Here is a 21,777-nt window from a genome sequence, read left to right on the forward strand (position 1 = left end):
ATAGAGGGAAAGGGCCTCGGAGAGCTAAGGAGAGGGGTGGGGGGGCGGGGGACCGCGTTTGAAGTTAGGTCGGGCCAGCTGCTGTTCTCCTAAATAACAAGAGGGGAAAGGGAGGGAGGGACGGAGAGATTGAAAGGAGGAGGGGAGGGACGAGAGGGGAGGGAAGGGGAGGAGGAACCGGAGAGGGGAGCGAGGCGAGAGGGAGGAGAACTAACTGCCCAGCCAGTTTGCGTCACTGCCTCGCAGAGCAGAGAAGAGCGAGCAGGGGAGAGCGAGACAAGTTTGAAGGGGAGGGCAGGCAGAGTTAGCAGCCCCCGAGGCTCTCCTCTCCCAGCGCCCTTCCCTCTCCTCTCTTCTCCCCAGCCTCTGTCTCTCTCTGCCCCATAACTTTTCTCTCGAAAACCCCCTATTTAGCCAAAGGAAGGAGGTAAGGGGAACCCTCTCCCCTCCCCCCTTCAAAACCCCCCAACTTTTCCAGTCCGGAGAAAGCAGGGGAGCGAGCGGGTACCCGACTGGCCATGGAGCTGCTGTGCTGCGAGGTGGACCCGGTCCGCAGGGCCGTGCCGGACGCCAACCTGCTCTACGACGACCGCGTTTTGCAGAACTTGCTCACCATCGAGGAGCGCTACCTTCCCCAGTGCTCCTACTTCAAATGCGTGCAGAAGGACATCCAGCCCTACATGCGCAGGATGGTGGCCACCTGGATGCTGGAGGTAGGTCTGCAGACGGACTCCGTCTGTCCCCATCCGGATAGACGCCCACGCTCCCCACCCCCGCCCCCAGCGCAGGGACCCTAAAACTGGGAGATGGCAGGATCCGCGCTCGCCTCCGCACTCCCGCGCGCGAGGTTACCCCTCGCCCTTTGGCGAGACGCGTGGCTTCATTTCTGTTCCCTGCAGGATGCTAGAAGAACTGGGGGAGGGGAGGGGGGGAGGAGGAAAATCTGGGAGAAACGAGACTGTCCTGGGGCGGGGGTGGGGGAGCATCCCGCGCGCGTGTGCCTGCATGTGGCTGCCTCTTCTTCCCACCCCCATCCTGATCTGTCTTTTGCGAAGCTGCGGCTGCTTTCGGTGCAGTGAAGCTGGGAGTGGGAGCGTGGAATCGGGGCCCCAAAGTAAAAAAGAGCAGCCCCCCAAAGGCCAGAGCAAAATCGTCCTAGCCTCAGGTCCCCGCATGTGGTTGCGACTCCGCGTTGGCACTTGGGGGGGGGGGGGGGGAGGAGGGGGGGAGGAGAGAGGAGGAGAGAAACGGAGAATTCAGGAGCCCCGGAAGTCGCAATGAAGAAACGTGTGTTTTAGGGGAACCCAAAAGAACCACTTCTTTACCCTTGCTCCAAATCTTTGCCGAGCGAGCCGTGTGCCCACGTATGCACGGCTCTGGACCTGCCGTGGTTTCGCCATGTTGCTTTGCAAACTCCGGCTGGAAAGGCTGGAAAGCGTTGCCCGCTCGCCCCCCGCACCCCGTTAGCCCGGCCCCCCCACTTGCAATAGTACCCTCTCCCCCAGCCCCCACCTCACGAAGGTTACTTACAGTTTGGCTTTCCAGTTTTCTCGGTGCGGAGATTTGGGTGGGGTAGGAAGGGGGGAGGAGGTGTGTGTAGGGGGGATGTCGGGGCGCCCCCAACGGAGAGGTCAGAGCCCCGGGTGCTCTCCGGCGGCGCCCCGCTCCTCGCCTTTCCCCCGGCTCCTCACCACGGTCCCCGGTTTCTGCCCTTGCGGGCCGCAGCCGGACGGACACTCCCGCCGCGGCGCTCACCCCTCCAACTTTCCCCTCGGGATCCAAAGCCCCAGGGGTTGAGATACAGACCTTTCCGGCACCCGAAATCTCCGTTTCGGGAAGCCTGGTTCCTCTGTGGGGTTTTCACGCCAAAAGGGCTTTTCTAGGATATTTCCTCGATTTTTAATTATTTTTTGAAACCGTCTCCCCAGGCTCCGAGTCCGCCGCCGAGGCTGCGGCTCTTCCTCTTCTCCTCCCTCCCCCTCTCTTCCCCACCTCTCCCCACCCACCCCCCCAATAGCGGCGCCTGGGCCGCAAGGACGCCCCCGGACATTTTTTTCAATTGTCGGGAATGATAGAGCAGGGTCCGGGGCTCCGAATGAGACCAAGAAGAAGACCCCCGGAGCCTCCAGAATATTTTTATTGATTTTTTGAAAAGATGACGAAATCCAAAAAAGAGAGTGTGAGTGAGTTAGAGGGAGCAAAGAAGTCAGTAGCCAAAGGGAGCGTCGCCGAGCCTGGCGGCTACTGCGCATTTGTTTGCCTCCTCGGTTCGGATCTTCAGTTCAACTCTCTCTTACGTTCCTGGGGAGTACCCCAGCACCGACCATTTAGATTTACCCCGTTTTCCTCATCTTTATTCTTATCACATAGTCTACTCCCCTCCCCCTCCCCGCTGAAAAATTAAATATTTTTGCTTCTTTCCATAGGTTATGCCTTTTCATTTCTTTTTTTGTGTATGTGTGTTTTCCTGATATTCTTCCCTCCAACCACCCCCACCCAACCCATTCCCGCTCCCATCTTAGGTCTGTGAGGAACAGAAGTGCGAAGAGGAGGTCTTCCCTTTGGCCATGAATTACCTGGATCGCTTCTTGGCCGGGGTCCCAACTCCTAAGACCCATCTGCAGCTCCTGGGTGCTGTCTGCATGTTCCTGGCCTCCAAACTTAAAGAGACTATCCCTCTGACCGCAGAGAAGTTGTGCATTTACACTGACAACTCCATCAAGCCTCAGGAGCTGCTGGTAATGACAATCTCCTTTCTATTCCTCCTTCCTTCTTTGCTCTCTCCAGGCCTGGCGAGCTTCTACCTCCTGCTCCCCAAACAAATCCTTTGGATCCCAAATTACCACACTGCTGGAATTTTCACACTTCCCGGAAATAACGCTTTAAATACAAATTTTTTTTGTGTGTGTTCCTACTGTGTGCCAGGCACTATACTAAGCACTGAGGCTACATCCAGGAATAAGATACCCAGATACCCCAAGACATTTGTTGTGTCGGTGAAATTCAATTACAGTTGTGCCTGTGTGTGTGTGTGTGTGTGTGTTTGTGTGTGTATGTGTGTGTAGGGGAAACCTGGAACACAGTGATAACATTTTAATTAAATTCAAATTTTCATCCACTGAATTCTAAGAAAATAGTTCGACTTCTCACATGGTAGGAATGTGCCCACATGATAGGAGTGTGTTGTCCTGTGTGTCCTAAGAATCTACAGTTCAAAGGTAACATCAATGGATAAACTCTCAAGATACCTGTACATAGTAGCTGTTAACTAAATATCAGCTCATTGACTTTGGAGCCGAGTCAAAATTTGGCCTTTTTATTGGAGGAATCTGAAGCCTGGGTTCCTAGCTCCAGCGGGGCTGTGACCTCTTTGCCATGACAAGGGTCCTGTCTTGACTGGTTTTCTGGCAACAAACCTTTTTCCCACCCGGTCTTAACTCTTTTTCCCTGCAGCTTCGCACTTAAAGGCGTGTCCGTGTTACGGCAGTGTGGTTTGGGAGAGTGGCACCCAGGCCCACCAGGAGTGGTGTGCGCACCTTTCTCTGCGCTCTTTGGAAAGGGGCCCCCCTCTAGCTGCCCCTCCCCCTCCGGACTGGCAAGGCCTGCCCGAAGTGAAGTCCGTAGGGCCAGGGCTGGCTGCTAGAACGGAGCTCTTTGTGAGAGGCCTTCCTTTCTGGGGCTGGGCTGCCATCTAGTGGCAGACATGTGCAAGGTTGGGGGAGGAATTGCAGGGAATGCAGAGGGGCCTGAATGACTTCACCTTTGAACCGCTGCCAGATTTCAGCTGCTTCTGGTTTGGTCCGGGAGGCCCAGAAAGGTGCTTTCTTCTGGGAGATCTGCTTCCTTTAATAATAGTACAAGACGAGTGGTTTACACTCGTATTCCCCTGCGAGAAGAAAGGGCTGGAATTTCAAGCCATCTTAGAAGACACTGGTGGTTTAGTAATTTTATCTTTTTTTTTTTTTTCCCTCCACCCCAACGTCCTGTAAAAAGCTAAAGCCAACATTATAAAGCATGTAAAGGAAAGTTTGTTAGAATTCGTTGCCAGTTTGCTTTTCCTCATGGGAGACCAGGAGAATGAGTCTTCCATGTGGTTCATTTGTTTCAGTGTGATGGTGGGCCATGGTGTTCTTCAGGACACCCCAGTTTTTCCGGGACCAGCCAAGCTAACTAATACTGTTCCTCCAAAACGCTGCCTTCCATCCCCCCACCCCCCACCCCGCCCATTCCCCATCTATTTATCCCCAAAGCTGGGATCTGGAGGAGTCCTCATATATGCCCAGTGAGGGGAAAGGAGGCACCCCAAATCACACAGCCACTTAGTGCTGCAAGAGGGGGGCTGGGGCTCTGGTTGCTGGCTTAGCAAATGGGAGATAGCCTGGGGACTCTTAGGGCAAATGGGGGAGCAGGGTGCACAGGCAGGCAGGTCTCCTCCTCTCATTCTTATGAAGGCATGAATGGATAGGCCCATTTTCCCTCTGATTGCACATATTTTTAGGGTTTCCTTTTTGGCTTGGTTTACCTTGAGCACAGTTCTCCAAATGCATCCCAGTAAGGGAGAAAAGAGGTTTCTCACAAGGTGGGCTGGTGATGAGAAGCCCTTGAGAGATGGGAGTTGCACTGGCCACCCTCAGTTTTGAACGGAGGGATTCCGTGACCTAGTACAAGCACTTTCACTTTGCCCCATCACCTCTAGCTGCAACATGGGGTTGCTAGTGACCCTCTGGTGGGTCCTTTAGTCATGATGACAAAGGCCTATGAAGCTTTTAGGTGAAAGGGCACTCTGGCTGCGTGTCCTTTTCCCAAGACTTCTGCATTATTTGTGGAGGGGAAAGTTTTAAAGCAGAGAGAAGTGGCGCTTTCTGGCACCAGCTACAAGTAAGCTAATTGGTTGCCAAGGAGTTGGGCCCAGGAACCTTATTTTGAGCTTTATCTGTGTGCATCATTTTTGCCCCGAGGATTAAAAAGACTATTAATCCAGCGGTAGAGACACAGACAATAAATTACTACCTAAGGGCCACAATGACCTTGGCAGTATCTTATTGTAGGTTCAGCCTTCCGGGTGGGCAGGCAACAGTACTGTTTGGAGGTTGGGATTGGCTGGGAGCGGGGAGCCAGACAGGAAAAGAAATGGCAGAAAGTAGAATCTTGGCAACAGCCACCTGGGCTCTCATTATTGCCCAGCGAGCCTGACACTGGAAGCCTAAGAAGAGATGTCAACAACTTCCAAGCTTTGGGGGTGGGGGAGGTACTGGGACAAATGGGCCCACCTCACCATCCCACAGCGTCCAAATGAGTGTCTTTAAAACTGGTCCGGATCCCCAATCCCAGTCCTGGGACAACAGCAGGTCAGCCTCTGGGTTTTATACTTTTCTCTTCCTCCCTCCCTCATCAGGAGTGGGAGCTGGTGGTGTTGGGGAAATTGAAGTGGAACCTGGCTGCCGTAACCCCTCATGACTTCATCGAGCACATCCTTCGGAAGCTGCCGCAGCCGAGTGAGAAATTGTCTCTGATCCGCAAGCACGCGCAGACCTTCATTGCTCTGTGTGCCACCGGTAGGAGCAGGCCACAGTGGGGGGTGGGGGGCTTGGGGGGGTCCGGGGTCCTGGGGGAGTGGAAGCAGGTGCACACCCAGGCTGAAGAGTCCTTTTGGAGGGGGTGGTCAAGGGGAGCCAGCCTGGCGTACTACCTGGCATGGGCTTAAGAGGTTTAGGAGATAGGTGGTCCCACTAACCTAGACTACCAGGTTTCATGCCTGGGCTGTTTTATTTACTTTATCTCAGCCTGGTACATTCTTTTTCTCTGCTCAACTTATAAATGGTTTATGAGGGCGGGTGTGGTAAGGGAAAAAAAATAATGCCTGTTAAAATATTCTTTATGATGTCTAAAGTGCTCTTTGAAGATTATATATACTGCTCTCTGGTTGTGTTTAAATCTTTAATCTTTTGAGGAAAAGGATGGTTTGGAGATAAGCCCAAGAGGAACTTTGGGGGGTGGGGGCAAATATAGGTTAAAAGAACACTGTCAAGATAAATTCGCTCCCTGCCCTGATAAGCAGTAAAGGGAAGGCCGGAGGAGTTCTTTCTACTGTGGGGCACATACATGTAGCTGTTGCCTCTGCTGGATGGGGGAGTAAACCTGGCTGGCTCTCAGCAAGGACTCACGTTCTGAGCACTGAGTTTTGATGCACTCCTTCAAGTGCTGGTGTTTTGATTTTGGTTGCAACCTTTCACACAATAGTCACAACTGGCTTTTTCTTATGAAGAACTTTCCACCCACCATGTTGGTCCTACAATTGATACATAGTTCTCACTGGCCCATATGCTTTGCATTTCTCTAATAAACTAAAGGCAGAGGGTTGACAGGTCTCCTTAAACTGAACCTGGGCCAGTTTCTACCTTTTTTTTTTTTTTTTTTTTTTTTTTTTGGTAGTGGCCATGGGAGAGACCCTGGAGCCTTAATCATAGAGACGTCATAGAACCGACCATCTGGGCAGATCATTTGTTTGGGGATGGGGGGTGGGGGGGAGGAGTGGGGAGGGGTGGGGTGCAGAGGGTTCAGCCCAAGTTTGCCAAGAGTTGTTGAATTTTATAGTTGGGACTCTGGGGCTAACTTTTTTCCAATACCTTGTTACATGTTACTTGTGAGTAAATACAGATGGATCACACAGTAGGCAAGAGTATATACGCTCTGTTTTCGGTCAAAAGGTCAGACTTTGCTACTTCTCACTGGATGACTTTGGACAGGCTGCTTCACCTTTGTGAACCTCAGCTTCCCTCTGCAAAACCCACCTGTGGATGCACGATCTTAGGGCCTTTTCAGGGTGGTTGGGAAAACGAAACTCAGAAAGAGATGATGTGCAAGGAGGCACTTTGTGAACCGAGGTGGTACCGATTGTGCACATGTCTCCATCTCCCACTTTTAACTATTCCCGTTGCCTTCATCCGCTGCCGGCAGAACCCCTTGCTCTGCCTTGACTGGCTTTGAATATAGGATTTCCAGACATCCACAATAGATTCTGGGACACAGGTTTTGTTCTACTGGTTTGCTGTAGTCCTGCCCTTCCCAATCCAGGAGGGCCCATGGCATGTGTATGCATCCTGTGCCCCTTTGTGGGAGGGTAAAGTGCCCTTCCTGCAGCCCTGAGGGGGCCATTCTTCAGAGCCCCCGTGGATACCTTGCTGCCTTTTAGACAGTCACCATTCTTTTGCTTCCTCTCTTCTCCTGCTGTCTGGCCTGGGGCCCTAGAGGTCAGTCCCTCATTGACTTGTCATTTTGTCTCCCAGGCCCTGCTGTCCCTTCCTCTCCATTGTCATGATTCACTGTGGGGGAGGGGTCAACCAGTCCTTTTTTGCCTCTGGCCCTAGGACAGCTGACCCCCTGACCCTTAGCTTCCCCATTGCCCAGCTGTTAGCCAGAGTTCTGCTTTGACCTTGTCTCTTGACTGACAGATCTTTTGGGGTCTGTCCACCCATCCCTCCATTCTGATCTCTGATTGGGATAGAGATGGTGAGTGGAATTACCCAGGCATGGGCAGATCCCCAGATTCTGTAAAGGCTCATTCTCTCAAATTGGGGATCCCATCCCCCACTCTGGCCTTCTTTCCTAGATCCTTGACGTGGCTGCCAACTCCAAGGCCAGAGTAAGGAGCACGGAACTCAGGCACTGAAGACAAGTCTAAGGGGTGGCATGGGAAGTCACAAAGACTGCCTTCTGGGAGACCGGAGCTAGCTTTGGACAGGAAATGAGGAAAGATAGAAGGAACAACTCCAATCTAATGAAAACCACAAGTCAAGTACTAAGCCTTAGGTGTGGACTGGTCAGGGTGAGAGAGGGGTTCTCACAAGTTTTCAGAATCTAGGAAGGATGGCTATGTCTCACAAGGCTTTTCTTTCGATTGGTGCTTGAGTCTGAATGACTGAATTACATAGCATCCTTACTGTGTGGAGTTTTATAGCAGTTGTCCTGATAGTATAAAAGCCAAGGGCTGTTTTTCTTGAAGGACACATCTTCCAGTTAGATGCTGTCTTTTGGGGGTCCGGGTGTGACAAATGGTCGAGTGCCTGAGACCATCTGGCAAGTAGTGGGTGCAAAGGGACTGAGAACCAAAGGTAGGTGGTGATGGATGCGGAGACCGTCCTTTCTGCTCCTTGTGTCTCACACCATTGTCCTGGTCCCCTAGTCCTCAATATTCTGCCTTGAAGCCCAGCAGACACCTGTAGCTGGGGTCCTGCAGGCCTACAGCGGGTCCTGAGGACATGGTAGCTGACCCTTAAGGCTGTGTGGCTAGTTTATGGGAAAAGTTGGTTGTGAAAGAGCTGGCAGTGGTTCCCTAGTCTGTGCGGGGAGTGCATGTGTGTGTGTGAAAGGGGAAGAGAGAGCAGGAGAGCAGAGAGGGGCCGTGAGAAGGGGAGCGGAGCTGCAGTTTTCCTTTCTGGCCAGAGGGTAAGATGGTGGCAAGGCAGCGAGGTGCCCTCCTTCCCCCTCCCTCCTCGGCTCAAAATGGCTTCTAGGGGGAAAGACTGCCTAAGACTGTGCACAGTGTCCCTCTCGGGGCCAGTCGTGGTCAGCGGAGGCATTGGGGTGAGAAGGAGACCTTCATAACTGTCAGCCCCTGGCATTCCCCTTCCCGGGGCTTTGGATCCTGGGGAAGCAGAACTGAGCCTTCGTGTCTTATGGTTGCCGCCCTGATGGTAGAGCCCCCCAGGTCTGCAAACAAGGAAAGAAGGACCATGTAAGATGACTCAGGATCGCGCTCTGGCACTGGAAGATTCTTGATGCATGATATCATGCTCAACAGATGATTCCAGTTAGTCTAGAAAAGACAATGACATTGAGTTTCAACGTGGTGGGGTAGGGTGGAGGTGCATTGCCTCCTGACCCGAGGCCCCACATCTCCCTCTTTTTGCCTGCCCCCCCTCCCCCCAAGGAGCTTTGCTTAGGCTCTTTGCACCATGTCACCACCCCAAGGCCCGAGCACCAATGATGAAGATAACCCTTGTGCCTTGTGTTGCCAGTCTCCCTGGTTTTCCCTACCTAAGGGTGCTTCATGACCTTCCATCATGAGGTATTGTAATGATAGCTGGGACCCAGACAGGGTAGGTGACTCGGCCCCTTATACAAAAAGGAAGGTTTGCCCTGGTGGTTGCTAGGTGGGAAGAATTTACAGCACCTTCCCCTCTCTTCTGAGCTTCTGCACTGCCTCCACAGCTGACAGGGCCCAGAGCTGAGGGGGGGAAGGGGCGTGTTCAACCGGCAGTGCAAGTGCACCCTGTGGGGACAGGCAGCGTGACAGGGTTATCTCACTTCCCATCTGGCTGTAAAATGAATGACTAACAGGCTGCTTGCTATTCTCCAGCCATCTCCCACTCCTTCCCCTCCCACCTAGACCTTTGGAGTCACATGGGCATTAGCTTGGCTTGGCAGACCCAACCCGTGTGCTAAACCTGTCTCGGGGGTGGTAGGTGAGGTGTGTGCTGCCCACATCATCATTTAGCCAACAGGCGTCTGGGATTCTGACCTTTTTAACTTCCACCTTGCTGCAGGTTGGAGGAGGGGGGAGGGATGGGGGAAATGAGAGACACTGCCCCCCCTTCCCTGTTTTCTCTTAAGCCTCATGGCAAGTATCTCTCACCCCCTAGTGGTGATCAAGAGCAAAGCGGTCACTCTTGGACTTGAAGGTCTCCCTCACCATAGCCAAAACAATCGGCGCTAAACTGATGTGCAGGGCCATCTAATCTGTGCTTTCAGACCAGCTTAGCTCAGAAGTCTTTCTACAGTGAGATCTTACCAGGGCATGCAGATACCAAGTTGATGAATATGGAGCCCTCGCTGTCCTTGCCCAGATTAAGGAGTCCCGTGGGGCCCCCAAGAGTGCCTGTGGTGGGCTTGGGAAGTTAAGTGGGCTGTGCAGGTCACAAAGCTTGCTGGTGCCATGGCTACAACCCATTTCTCGGACTCCTGAGCCGGGGCTTGCTTTTTAGGGCTCTTCTTGCACTTCTGATAGGAAGCTCACACTGTATTCCTTAGTGGGATGTGGGAGGTAGCCTTGAGGAGCTATTCACATTCTGGTAAGTTATAAAGAGCATGAAGTCCACAGTCCAAAAGTCTTGACCTTAACCCTAGACCCAGGATTGAGCATTAGACAAGTCCAGAATTCATTGATTTGGGGTGTCTGGGTGGCTCAGTTGGTTAAGCATCTGACTCTTGATTTTGGCTCAGGTCATGATCTCTGAGTTGTGAAATCGAGCCCCAAATCTGGCTCTGTGCTGGGTGTAGAGCCTGCTTAAGATTCTCTTTCTCTGCGCCCTCCTGTTGATGCCCCCACCCCCGCTTTTGCATGATTATGCTTTCTCTCTACTCCTCCTCCCAAAAAAGAAAAAAGGAAAAGAATTCATTGATTCACCTGTAAAAGAAGTGTTTTGAAACAGATGAGTTTTACGTTTTTTGTTAATTAATACCTCACCACTACTACTTGGATGAGTAAGCAACCAATAGAGCTGGGATTCCCCTAAGGTGTGCCCCTTGCCTCCACCACTTCCCCAGGAGGTCATTTCAGAGGCTTCTAATATGTGGGCACTGTTCCTCAGCTCTGGGTGAACCACACCTGAGTGAATATGGGGGGGCACCTGAAAGGGAGTTGCCAACCTCTGTCTTCCATTCATCATATGGGGGCCCTCAGTTTCTCCCACTCCCAACAAACCAGCACGAGGCTTTGGAGACTCGATGAGGTCATTTCTGGGACATAGAACACAAGTGATAGCAAAAGATTCTCCAGGCAGCACAGAGCCCTCATTCTTCCCAGCAGTCTCGGCACGGTTGGCCTGCTGTCAGCATCCGCCTGTGTCCCAGGGATGCAGCGCAACCTTCCTCCTTGTGCCTGCTGATGCTGAACAGCATCTCCAACAGTCAGGATCACCCCTCACAGTCCCATAGAAGATTCCTGGGGCCAAAACCGTGGTGGTATGACACCGATTGCTCACCATGAGCTGGGCACTGTGCTTTTACATAGATTATTTTAGTCCTGTCCTCAGAACAACCGTATGAGGTGTAGGTATAATTATTCTCCTGATTTGCTGGTGAGAAGATGGAGGCTTCAGCGAGGTCAGGTGACTTGCCTATCTTCACACAGCTGATAGGTGGTAGGACATTGGCCTCCCCATACTCCACCCTCCAGTTCTTGGAGCTGATTGGCTCAAATCCTTCCCATGTCCTTAGAGAGTCTCCCTGAGTATCTTGCTGCTATTGCCTCGAGCACTCCCTTGCTTTTGAGAAGTTTCTTTACTAGCTACCCATGTAGTAGGCACCTAGGCATTTAGAATGCACAGTTCTGTATTCGATTACTATGTTTACATCTGGTGAGGGGGTGGGGATTAATCCATGCTCCCTGGAACAGTGACGACTTTGTAATGACTGTTGGAATGGCTCACTGGTCAATTAATTGCCTCTCACTCTGCCATGGAGGAAAGAGGGGTCTCAGGAAGTCACCTCTTAACCATTCCGGTGGGCAGCGGAGGGTAGAGATAGATAGATCCTCGCTCATGAATATGCCTTCTGCACCAAGATATATATAGTTTGTTGGTATTTTTGACCAAGACAGGTAGAGATTTCTGAGAGATTTTTACTTGGCATTTTATTTTTGCTGAAATAAAATAACATTAAGAGAAGAACTTACAAAATCATTTATATTTCTTTCGTCTAACAGAAAGTTTACATACATTTTCTGGGACTCCTCCTACTTCAACCATCTACATATATGTATTTTTATTCATATGTTTCTGGAAGGTTGTAGTCTTGGTCATAGCACGCAGACATGGCATTTGATGTTTCTGCCCACTCCCCCTGCCCCAGTGGGTATGTTTGAATACTTTTCAGTAAAGTTACATAGCCAAAGTTGAAGGCTTCCAGGAGTGGCTGCATGGGTTGGGTGAAACTTTCCACGGGTGAGTGCAGAGGTTAGGTAACTAGAACTAGTGCAAGGACATGACCCTTCAGCTGTTTTATTCTGGTGTTTTTCTCTGTGCTGTTTCCCCTACCAACAGAGAGGGGGTGTCCCTGAGTGTTGTCCTGGGGCAGCCCCAGAGGCCATGCAGAACTAGCGCTGCTCTGTGGACAGAGATGCCTTGTGACTTTGATGCTGGTGGGTGGAAGCCATGCTCCATTCTGTTGACACTTCTTTTCTTGGGAGTGGTTCTTATTCTAGATCCTCAAGGAAGAATAAAATAGAGCTGGAAGGCACCTGGGAGATTAGCAAGACTAAGGTCTTCTAACCTTTTGACCCAAACCATGAAGAAAGAAATACATTTTATAGCACAGCTCAGGATATAGATAAATGTCCATCAAACTGATACAATAGTTTCTCAAGACAATATTTACTCTTACTACATGATTACTTGCTGATACTTTCTATCCTATTCTGTTCAGTTAAACAGCAACAAAAACAAACTGCAAATGGATTTTGGGACCCAACAGTGAGTGCAACTGGAAGTTAGAAAAACACGGATCCAACCCCACCCATTATTTATTTTATTTATTTATTTATTTATTTATTTATTTATTTTTATTTATTTATTTATTTATTTTAAAGATTTTACTTATTTATCATGAGAGATACAGAGAGAGAGGCAGAGACATAGGCAGAGGGAGAAGCAGGCTCCATGAAAGGAGCCCGATGTGGGACTCGATCTCAGGACTCCGGGATCACGCCCTGAGCAGGGGGCAGACGCCCAGCCACTGAGCCAGCTACCCAGGTGTCCCTCAACTCCACCCTTTATCAGACAAATGGAATCTGGGTTTAGTGCTAATGTCACTTCCTTCTGATTTCCTCAGAGGAGAGCCTAGCAGGTGCTCAGGAATCTAGAGGAAGACCCTGGTTTGCTACTGGGGTGGGTGCAGAAGAGCTGCGCAGCGGCTGGCCTGGCTTCCAGCAGCTCTTCCCTGGCAGGGGCAGCTCTACCTGGTCTGAGCCGCCGAGGGGCAGCTACGCTCTTGTACACAGTGACCCCACTTCTGGGAGGCAGGGGACAGTATCCCCAGTATCCTCAGCATTTTCCTAGCGAAATAAGAAAGGAGGCATAGTCCTTCTCGCCACTTTGGCACCTGCCATATCCTGGGACCACCCATATACATCCCCTGGCTTCCAGAAGTTAATTAGTTTGCTAAAATTAGGAGTCTGTTTTGTGTGCAATTGGACAACAAAAGATAGGCACGTTATGAGGTGTTCTCTCTGGTCTGAGGCCTGGGACAGAGGAAAAGGATGGCTAGGGATATATCCTCCTGTTCTTCCCTGCCAGATGCTCCCACCCAGGGCCTCTGTGGGCCCAAGGCCATGGGCTGGCTGCCTCGTCTGTATTATGAATGTCACAGGGGGAAGCTAACGAGGTTATTGGGCAGAGAAACAGTCCTGTGAGCCCATGTGGAGGAGACCTACAGCAGAGCAGGAGGCAGGGAGGCCGCCGTTGGCACCATCCAGTGGGGAGAGAAGACACGGGAGGAGTTGGTGGCCAGCAGGCTTTGGGCAGAACGCAGCGATATGTGTCCCTCAAGAAGTAGAAATGGTGAGCGGCCTAAGGAAAGAAAGCCAAGGAGACCGACAGACTGACAGGCGGCCAGGCTTGCTCCGTGCATGGGATTCGGCCAAGATGGGAGGTGTGTGCATGGTCCAGTGATCAGTAGTGTTGCTCAGCACACCACTAACGTGACGCTGGACAGTGGGGTCATCTATAAAAGGGCTTTAATGGGATATGTTGCTTAATAGGGAAGTGGACAGGAGGAAGGGAAGGCATTAGGTTCATCTGTTTTTATAGTTTCAACCTGATGTGCCTGCTAGAATTTGAAGTGTGACCCAGGTCCTCCCTCTGTACCTCCCTCTCACTATCCCCACCCACCTCCGCCCTTGCCCAGCTCTATACGGGCAACTGCAGGAGTGCTAGAACCAGAGGTGACGCACTGGAGGATTTGCTCCACTCCAGGACTGACTAAAGGGAGTGACAGTAACCTCTCTAGCATATCAGAACAAGGCACAGGTAAGGGCAGTGTGTCAGCTCAGGGGTCTGCCCTTCCTCATCCACCATGCGAGCTCCTTCTCTGGTGGGAGTGTGGGTGAACTGGCATGTTACACCGATAGGACTGTATATGTGGGGCATCAGCGGGCATTAGGAACAGCAGCAGGAGTCAGGTGTGGGTGCCCTTATCTCTTCCTGATAACTGGGCAGTAGGTGATCTTGGTCACCCAGCCTCTTTGCGGGAACATTCAGGAAACTGAGGTGTTTGGTCTCCCACGCTGAGCCCTCACCGGCGCACAGGAACATAGGAACATACCCTCTGTTTGCTTTTGGAGAAAAGAAAGTGGATGGGGGTTTGAGCTCCTTCAACTTATTCTCACTTTGTACTTCTCTTAGCAAACTGCTCTTTTTTTTCCCCCAGCAAGAAAATGGGACCTTTGGGCCCAAGAGCCATACAACCTAAACAAAGCCATCCATGTGGTTAGGGTGCAGTGGCTAATACTGGGTGCTTGCCTTCTCTCCTTATGTTCTGAGGGTCTTGGGCTAGAAGTTGGGAATTGTGTGAAACTTGGCCCTCATGCCCTCCATCCATTACTGCTTCTCTCCCCCACCCCCTTTTTTAAAAAAATGAAATAAAATCATCTTTTGTTTTGGGCCATCTGTCTGTTGACTGTCCACAAATAATAGGGGCAATATTACATCAGGATTATCATTCTTCATATCATTTTACCTGCTTATACTTTCCCCACCTTCCACCATCTAGATCCCTTGGTCTGTCTCACTTGTACGGCACCTAGGTTACCTTGTCTGGTCTCACCTCAGCCCTCCCAGCTCTGCTCACTGTGACTGCAGAGGACACTGCATTTCTTACCTTCCTGCCCCTTACACGTGCCAACCCCAGACAGGCTCATGGAGGTGAGGGGTTGGGGACGAGTCCCCTCTCTGAAAATTACTCTGTGTATTCAGATAAGCTGTCCACCTTCCCTGCCTCAGTCTCTCCATTGGAGCTCTGGACCTGCCACAGTAATGGTAAATAAATAAAGGATATCTTGTGAAGGGAGACTCAGGAGAGGATGTGTCTGTAGGGTGAGGAGTCACCTGTGCAGCTGACCTTTCACCATCCTATTTCTGAGGATCTTCAGGCCGGGGAGCCCCCAGATCCAAATTCTTCCTGTGCCTTGACCTTCTGCCTCTCATTCTCGCAGACTTTAAGTTCGCCATGTATCCGCCATCGATGATTGCAACTGGAAGCGTGGGAGCCGCCATCTGTGGGCTGCAGCAGGATGAGGACGTGAGCTCCCTCACCGGCGATGCCCTGGTGGATCTGCTGGCCAAGATCACCAACACGGATGTGGTAGGTGGACGCCATCTTCTTGGTTAAAACCAGATGTCTCTTTTCTCAGTTCAGGAAGAGACAGTCGGCTGGATGATGATGTGTTGGGAGGTATATTTTTTCGTTTTTGGTGGTGGTGGCTTCTATTTTCCAAGATCAACATCCAAGGTAGTACGAAATTCAGTAGGTGAGGCTTCCTTGTAAGGGTTTGAAAGCCTCCGTGCCAGAAAATAGAGAAGAGAACCTAGCAAGCAGACACAAGGTGGGAGGAGGGCTGTTTACTAATTTTCCTTCGTGGTGTGGGCTTCCCCATGAGTCTGAATTGTTGTTTCATGTCCATTTATGTACATGTCCTCAGGCTGCCTCTCCCCCACAGTGTCGTGCTCTGCTTACACCCACTCGGGCGGAGACACAGTGGAGAAGGGACTAGAGCCGGCTGCTGCCCTGGGGGCGGGGGCGGTGGGGATCCAAGAGGTGCCCCACCTCTAGACCGTGTCTGGCCTTGACACACCTCTCAGCCCCACCCGCCTCTCACTTCCCCTTTTGTTTAATGTGGTAATGGATTAAAAAGTACTTGTACAAGAATAAAGAACCATCATAATTTAAGGAACTATTATTAGCTATAGATTTTTCCACCCCTGTGCCCCGTGGACTGCCCAGAGGATGTAGTTCTGCTTGCCAGAATTTGAAGCTCCTTAGAAGAAAGGTCTTGAGAGACCAGGGTCAAGTGAGGCTCTGATTCTGTTGGTAGGAGACTGCAGTCCTTTAAAGGTCTAAGCTAGGGTGGCTGTGAGAGGCCAGAGGGGCGGGTAGAGACTTTCCATGAGAGGTGCAGAGGACTGGGGCACAGGGGTAGGGTGGGGGCAGTAGTAGAGCTGGGACAGAACCTGGAAGCTCCGACTCCCCGTCTCGGAACGTTGTACTCCACCCTTGTTATAGCTTCTGAAGCTTTTTGTTCAAGAAAGTCCTCTGCTTTTTAAAGGCAGTTGGAGAGGCTTGTCAGCAGGGAGGCCCTCATGTGGCACCACGGAGAGAATCAAGGTGCAGGGGAACATCACGAAGCGCCCCTCTGGATGTTCCAGGTAGCTCCTGAATGCCCTGCTATGGGAATATATTGAGTTAGGAGATAGCGTGGCTTACGGGCCTGTGGCTGATGCCCCATCCGGGATGCTGAGCAGAAGGTTGACAACTCAGAGTGAGGACCACAGCTTGCTGGCTCTCTCACCTTCCCACCTGCAGTTTGCCTTGGTCTTTATTACTGTCTTGAGGAAGTAGTGCACGGAAGTATTGAAGGGCCTCGTGGAACCAAACGCAGGGTTCTTAAATATGCTTCTAAAATTCTAGGTCCTAAACATGGGCTTTAAAAAAAAAAAAAAAGGGCTCGTACGATACCACCTGGTATCTAAAACACAAATTGAAGAGACCCCTCCAGTGTGCTTCACGTGAAGAATGCTTTTCTAATCCTCCAGAGGCAAATCTTGGGACAGAACTTAATATTTATAGAAATGATAAGCTTTCTTCCTTTTCTGAACATCTCCTATTAAGGCTGCCTTACAAAAAGGACTCCCAACCAGCTTAAGACAAGCTCTTGCTCGACCCCCAGAGACAAAAATGTCAGTGACAAGAGTCTGACCCCCAGGCATTGTAACCTCTTTCAGATATTTATAGACCTGCTCTGATTGGCGGGTTGCCCCATGGGTCTCTGGCCTTATCACCCCTTACTAGTTTCAGATGGACAGAGGTCACTACTGAGGTGCCACTGAGTCTCTTCCGTTGCCTTTCCAGACTGCAAACCAGTTTCTCATCTTATGCTGGAGAAACTGCTTGCCCCCTTCAGATACAATGTAGCCAGTCCATCCAAGTTAGCTGTCAGACTGGGTTCAATGGATACACAACCGATTGGCTGGCTAGAGGGCTTATAGATCCCAGCTGTTGAACTGGAAATGCATGTGTGCCTCACTCCTCCTAGTGGGCCTCCAGTTAAACATTTTAATATTAAAAGCTAAGCATGAACAGAAGAGAATATAAACTCCATAGCACTTTTTCAGATAGGAGTTCCAAACTTTCCTCTGGGCCCTAGAGGCTTGCTCACTCTCCCCCTAGGAATGTTAGTAAAAAGGCTTGAGCAGCATTGGGCTAGGCTGGCTTTCAAGTGCTATAGGTCTCCTCCCATCCATCAGGCTGTGTTCCCTGAAGAACTGAAGCTCAGAGTGAAGGAAAAGGAAAGGACTGGAATTCAGAAAGCATTAGTATTGGAGAGAGGCACATTTTACTTCCTGAGCTCATTTGCCATTTCATGAGTCAAGAAGTGGTGTGTCTCAAGCACTTACTCTCCATTCATTTCTGGAAGCATTTATTAAAGGCTCACTGTTGAAGACTTGCATGATGAGCAAGGCCTGGATGGAACCAAGATAGAAACTGGGGCGGGTGGGTCTTGTATGGAAAATAGAGGAGATGATGTTCCTGACTTCAAGGAGCTTGGCGACTGTATGGCAAATCAAAAGTAAAGCATGCAAAATCCTAGCACGTGAAGATCATCAAGAAATGAATGCTGAAGTATTATGATAAATGCAGTATAGGGAAGCAACCTGGGGGAGAGAGCTCACCAGGCCTAATGTGAAATGCAAGCCTCCTGGCATTAGCCATAGAAAATGCCCTTGGAATGGAGAAACAAAATGTGGTATGTATGTGCCATGGAGTGTCAGTCTGCCTTAAAAGAAGCGGAATTCTGACACACGCCACAACATGGACGAGCCTTGAAAACATGCTGAGTGAAAGAAGCTGGACATAGAAAGACAAATGTATGATTCCACTTACAGGAGATACTTATAGGAGATGGTCGCGTCCGTAGAGACAGAAAATCAAACGGGTTAGTTACCAGGGCCCAGGGGGTGGGAGGAGCGGAGAGTTATTTAACGGGTATGGAGTCACTTAGGGATGACCTGAAAGTTCTGGAGATGCATGGTGGATATGGTTGCATCACAAAGTGAACATCCTTAATGCCACGGTATACCTAAAAATGATTACGGTGGTCACTGTTAGGTTCGGTTTATTTTGCCACAATTAAGACACGCACGCATGCATGCACACACAACGCTGTCAGACCTACGCTGTGAGATGCCCACAGGTTTGTGCTGGGCTCTCCCATGGAGAGGCCAGGTACACAGGACCACATTGTGCCGCATCGGCTCTCGTGGAAGGGGACTAGGGAACCGGAGCGCTGACAGGGTGCCCTGGAACCCCCGCAGTTCCGTGCGCACCCCGTGAGCCTTGTTATTTGTGACCTGTTCGAGCTTATGGTGTTTTCTCTCCATGCATCATCGGGATCAGACTGGTGAAAGAGGGTCCCCTCAATTCCTTGGAGTAGGCACACAAGCTTCTCTGGCTCACTGGCGGGCAGCAGATAGCTTTGATAGGAGGGACCCATGCCGCTCTGAGAAAGTTGGTCTTTGTTACTCCCTCTGGTTGCCAAAATAAACCGGAATGCTTCATTCCAAAGAGAAAGCTGAGTGAGAAGCCTGACAGTTTTACAGGGAATAAAAGTCTCAGAGGGTGGTATATTTTAAGTACTTTTTCCTTCCAGTCATAAGTGTTGCTAAAAACAGACGCCAGCCAGCGAGGCAGTGCTGGCTTTGGGGGAACTTCTACCGGGGTTTCCGTTGCCAAGGGTGAGTTTGAGAGGAGGGACCGGGCGTCCTGGTTCCCCGGTGAACCTTTCCCTGCTTCGCCAGGCAGAGTCGGGGTTCCTCTTCCGTCCCCTCGGCACTCGGCTGGTGCTTTGTGCCAGCGTTTATCTCACTGTTCACTTGTCTATAGAGCCTCTTGAACGGGAACCAACTTTTACTGCGCTCTTTATCCAGAGCCCCTGGCAGAGTCTTGGGAATGATGCTGAAGAGCGGGAGGGAAGCAGGAAGGAAGGAACGGAAGGCACAAAGGCCAGGCAGATGGGCTTAGAGTGTGTTGCTCATTCTTTGGTCTCCCCAGGTCTTTCAGAAAACCCTTAGATTTCTTAGCGTTAATTACATGCCAGGGTCCTGAGCAAAACCTGTCACCTTCACACGACACAGTTTTACAAACTAATAAGAAAGCAAAGGTCAGGCTCATGGGCCGCGATGATGCTGTGAGCCTGTTGGGAGATATTCAGTGGGAGCAGAGCTGGTCACCTGGTCACCGGATTCATCCTTTTCTACCTGGGTCACATCGGAACCCTGTCCCATTGTTGAATACTGCCCAGAGAAGATTCCAGAACACCCCTTCCTTAGGGGCACCCTGTTGTGTTAGGATCTTGGTTGTCAGCGGGTTGTTAATATCCCATCCGCTGAGCCATGGAGGAAGTCTTGATTTTGACTCCATGCTCTTGTCTGGGTCCTGGGCACCGTGTCTTTGTTTCCCCTCGGTGAGCAGCACAGACACGCTCCTGGCACACCTTCTCCGAAGGGCCCCTGTAGGTCTGGGGTTGTCCTTAGGGGACTTGACGGGGCCTGTGGTGGGGGACCTTGTGAAGAGCGGCTGGAGGGGAGGCTGGGGACAGAGAGGGGGACGGAATCGAATCACAAGCTCAGGCTTCCCTGTCCTGCCTTATTTCTTCTGCGGGCTTCATTTGGTATGCAAGGAAATAAGCCAAACAGCCTGTGAAGAAAGGAAGAATGAGATAGTTTCCTAAGTTGTCTCTGCCTGAGTTGGCCGCGGGTCTGGGGCTCATTCAGCCTTTGTCCCCCTGTTGAGTGCAGTGCGTGTGTGGTGACAATGGCGTGATGCAGTTACACTGAGGGCTAACGGTAGGAGTTCCGTCGGCCCATTCATGGGAGCCGAGGAGGGTGCAGGGCGCAGAGCCCGAGCCAGCGCGCAGAGGAAGTCGGAGACCCGTGTCACGAGCTGGAGATCACAAACACTGCTGTCAGGGCTCTGGGGCTGGCGGGCCAGGGCTGGGGAGGGGGCCTATCATCATCGGAGTTGGAGGTTTGCCCGACCTCCAGCACTGTGGAGTGCCACCTGTCCAGGCTGACAGACGAGCATTATGGCTTTCCTTTTAATCAGCTTAATTTGGGGCATCTAAACACAATGACTGGTGCTTTCGGAGGCTGCAGGAAAGCAGAGGTCCCAGAGCCACAGCACTTTGCATGCACGTAGCATCTTTTCACTGGATGAGCTGTCGGTGCCCCCCACCCCACCCCACCCCAGCCACTTGGGCTACGTCTCCCTTCCTTGGAGATTCTCTGCCATATATGTCTGTCCTTAGAGCTGGGAAGAAGCAGAGGGTCTTAGGGGTAGGAGTTCTGAGGCTGGAGGCTTGCCCATTTAAAGCCAGGTTTAGCTTTTAACCCGATGTAACCAGGGGACAAGAGAGCTTCAATTCCATTCTCGAGCTGTACAGTGAGGGCATGCGGCTATTTGGGCTCCAAAAGCCCCTCGGACCCCCAGATACCCCGCTTCTGTCATTGCCTCTGCATGTCGTCTTGTGATTGTGTCCTTTGGAAGTACTATAATTCTCTTCTTCTCTGGCTTTGCCTCCTTTTCTTTTCAGGCCTTTTAACTTGGCCCCCCCTCCCCCCCCCCCGCGCCTTTATTCCCTTCTCTCAGCTTGACCTTCCAGCATGAGCAACCCTGCTGGGGTTGAGGCAGGTTCCTTGTCCCTCCAGGTCACCGCTTCCTGCACCCCTGTCCCATGCACTGTCCTGCCCTGCTGCTCAGGAGAGTTGGCAGGTACGGGCTGTGTGGGGCTGGCGTGTCTGGTTGCAGGTAATAGCACCACCACACATTTTCCTCTTCCTCACTTAACATCAGCTCATAGGAAATTCTCATGCTTTCTGCAAGTCCAAGAATGGTTCCTGACGATGCTGAAGGAGAGTATTGAAATACAGGGAGTGAGTGCCGTCTCAAGGAAGGGAGGTTGCTGAGTTAGTTCTGTCTCTACCATCACAGAGTGGACTGTCTGACACTGTTCATACAAGACAGGGCCTCACGCTTAGGTTTTTTTTATCGAGTTAAGAATGGGCAATCTGTGGTTAAAACTCAAACTGACACTAGCCAAGCTGTGAAGAAGGGGAGCCCGAAGGAGGGTTAGGCACAGGACCCAGAGAGCTTTCCAGGAGTGGGGGATATGATTGACCCCAGAGAGTTTTAGCTTCTTAGCTCTGTCACAGATGAATCTAGAAGAGAGCAAGGGAATGGGGTCCAGGGTCCCTCATTTCTTGAGTAACTGCTGTAGTCACTTATCTCTTTAAGAGATATCTAAGATCAAGAGCTGGCCATTGTCAGTTACAATTTAGATCGAAGAATGTGTTCTACTTGAAACCTTCATTTTATTCGGGAAAACCAGTACATGTGTTCTTGGCTGGAATGTACATAAATGTGACCTTCGAGGCATGTTATCTTCAGTCCCATGGCTCTGAAAGTCCAGTAGAGGGGACTGCCCAGTGCCCCAGCCTTCCCTGTAGGATT

At 51.1% G+C, this 21,777-nt stretch overlaps 1 protein-coding gene across 1 annotated transcript in view; it reads left to right on the plus strand.

Annotated features, from left to right (window-relative positions):
• Window positions 1–207: 207 nt before the first annotated feature.
• Window positions 208–21,777, plus strand: part of CCND2 (cyclin D2) — a 30,061-nt gene continuing 8,491 nt past the window's right edge. The window contains exons 1-4 of the mRNA XM_038576513.1: window positions 208–713; window positions 2,523–2,738; window positions 5,396–5,555; window positions 15,209–15,357. Of these exons, the coding sequence (XP_038432441.1) occupies window positions 519–713; window positions 2,523–2,738; window positions 5,396–5,555; window positions 15,209–15,357 (720 nt within the window). The 5' untranslated portion in view covers window positions 208–518. The remainder of the gene's footprint in view (window positions 714–2,522; window positions 2,739–5,395; window positions 5,556–15,208; window positions 15,358–21,777) is intronic.

Source organism: Canis lupus, chromosome 27 (assembly GCF_011100685.1).
Source record: "Canis lupus familiaris isolate Mischka breed German Shepherd chromosome 27, alternate assembly UU_Cfam_GSD_1.0, whole genome shotgun sequence".
NCBI classification, from domain to species: domain Eukaryota; kingdom Metazoa; phylum Chordata; class Mammalia; order Carnivora; family Canidae; genus Canis; species Canis lupus.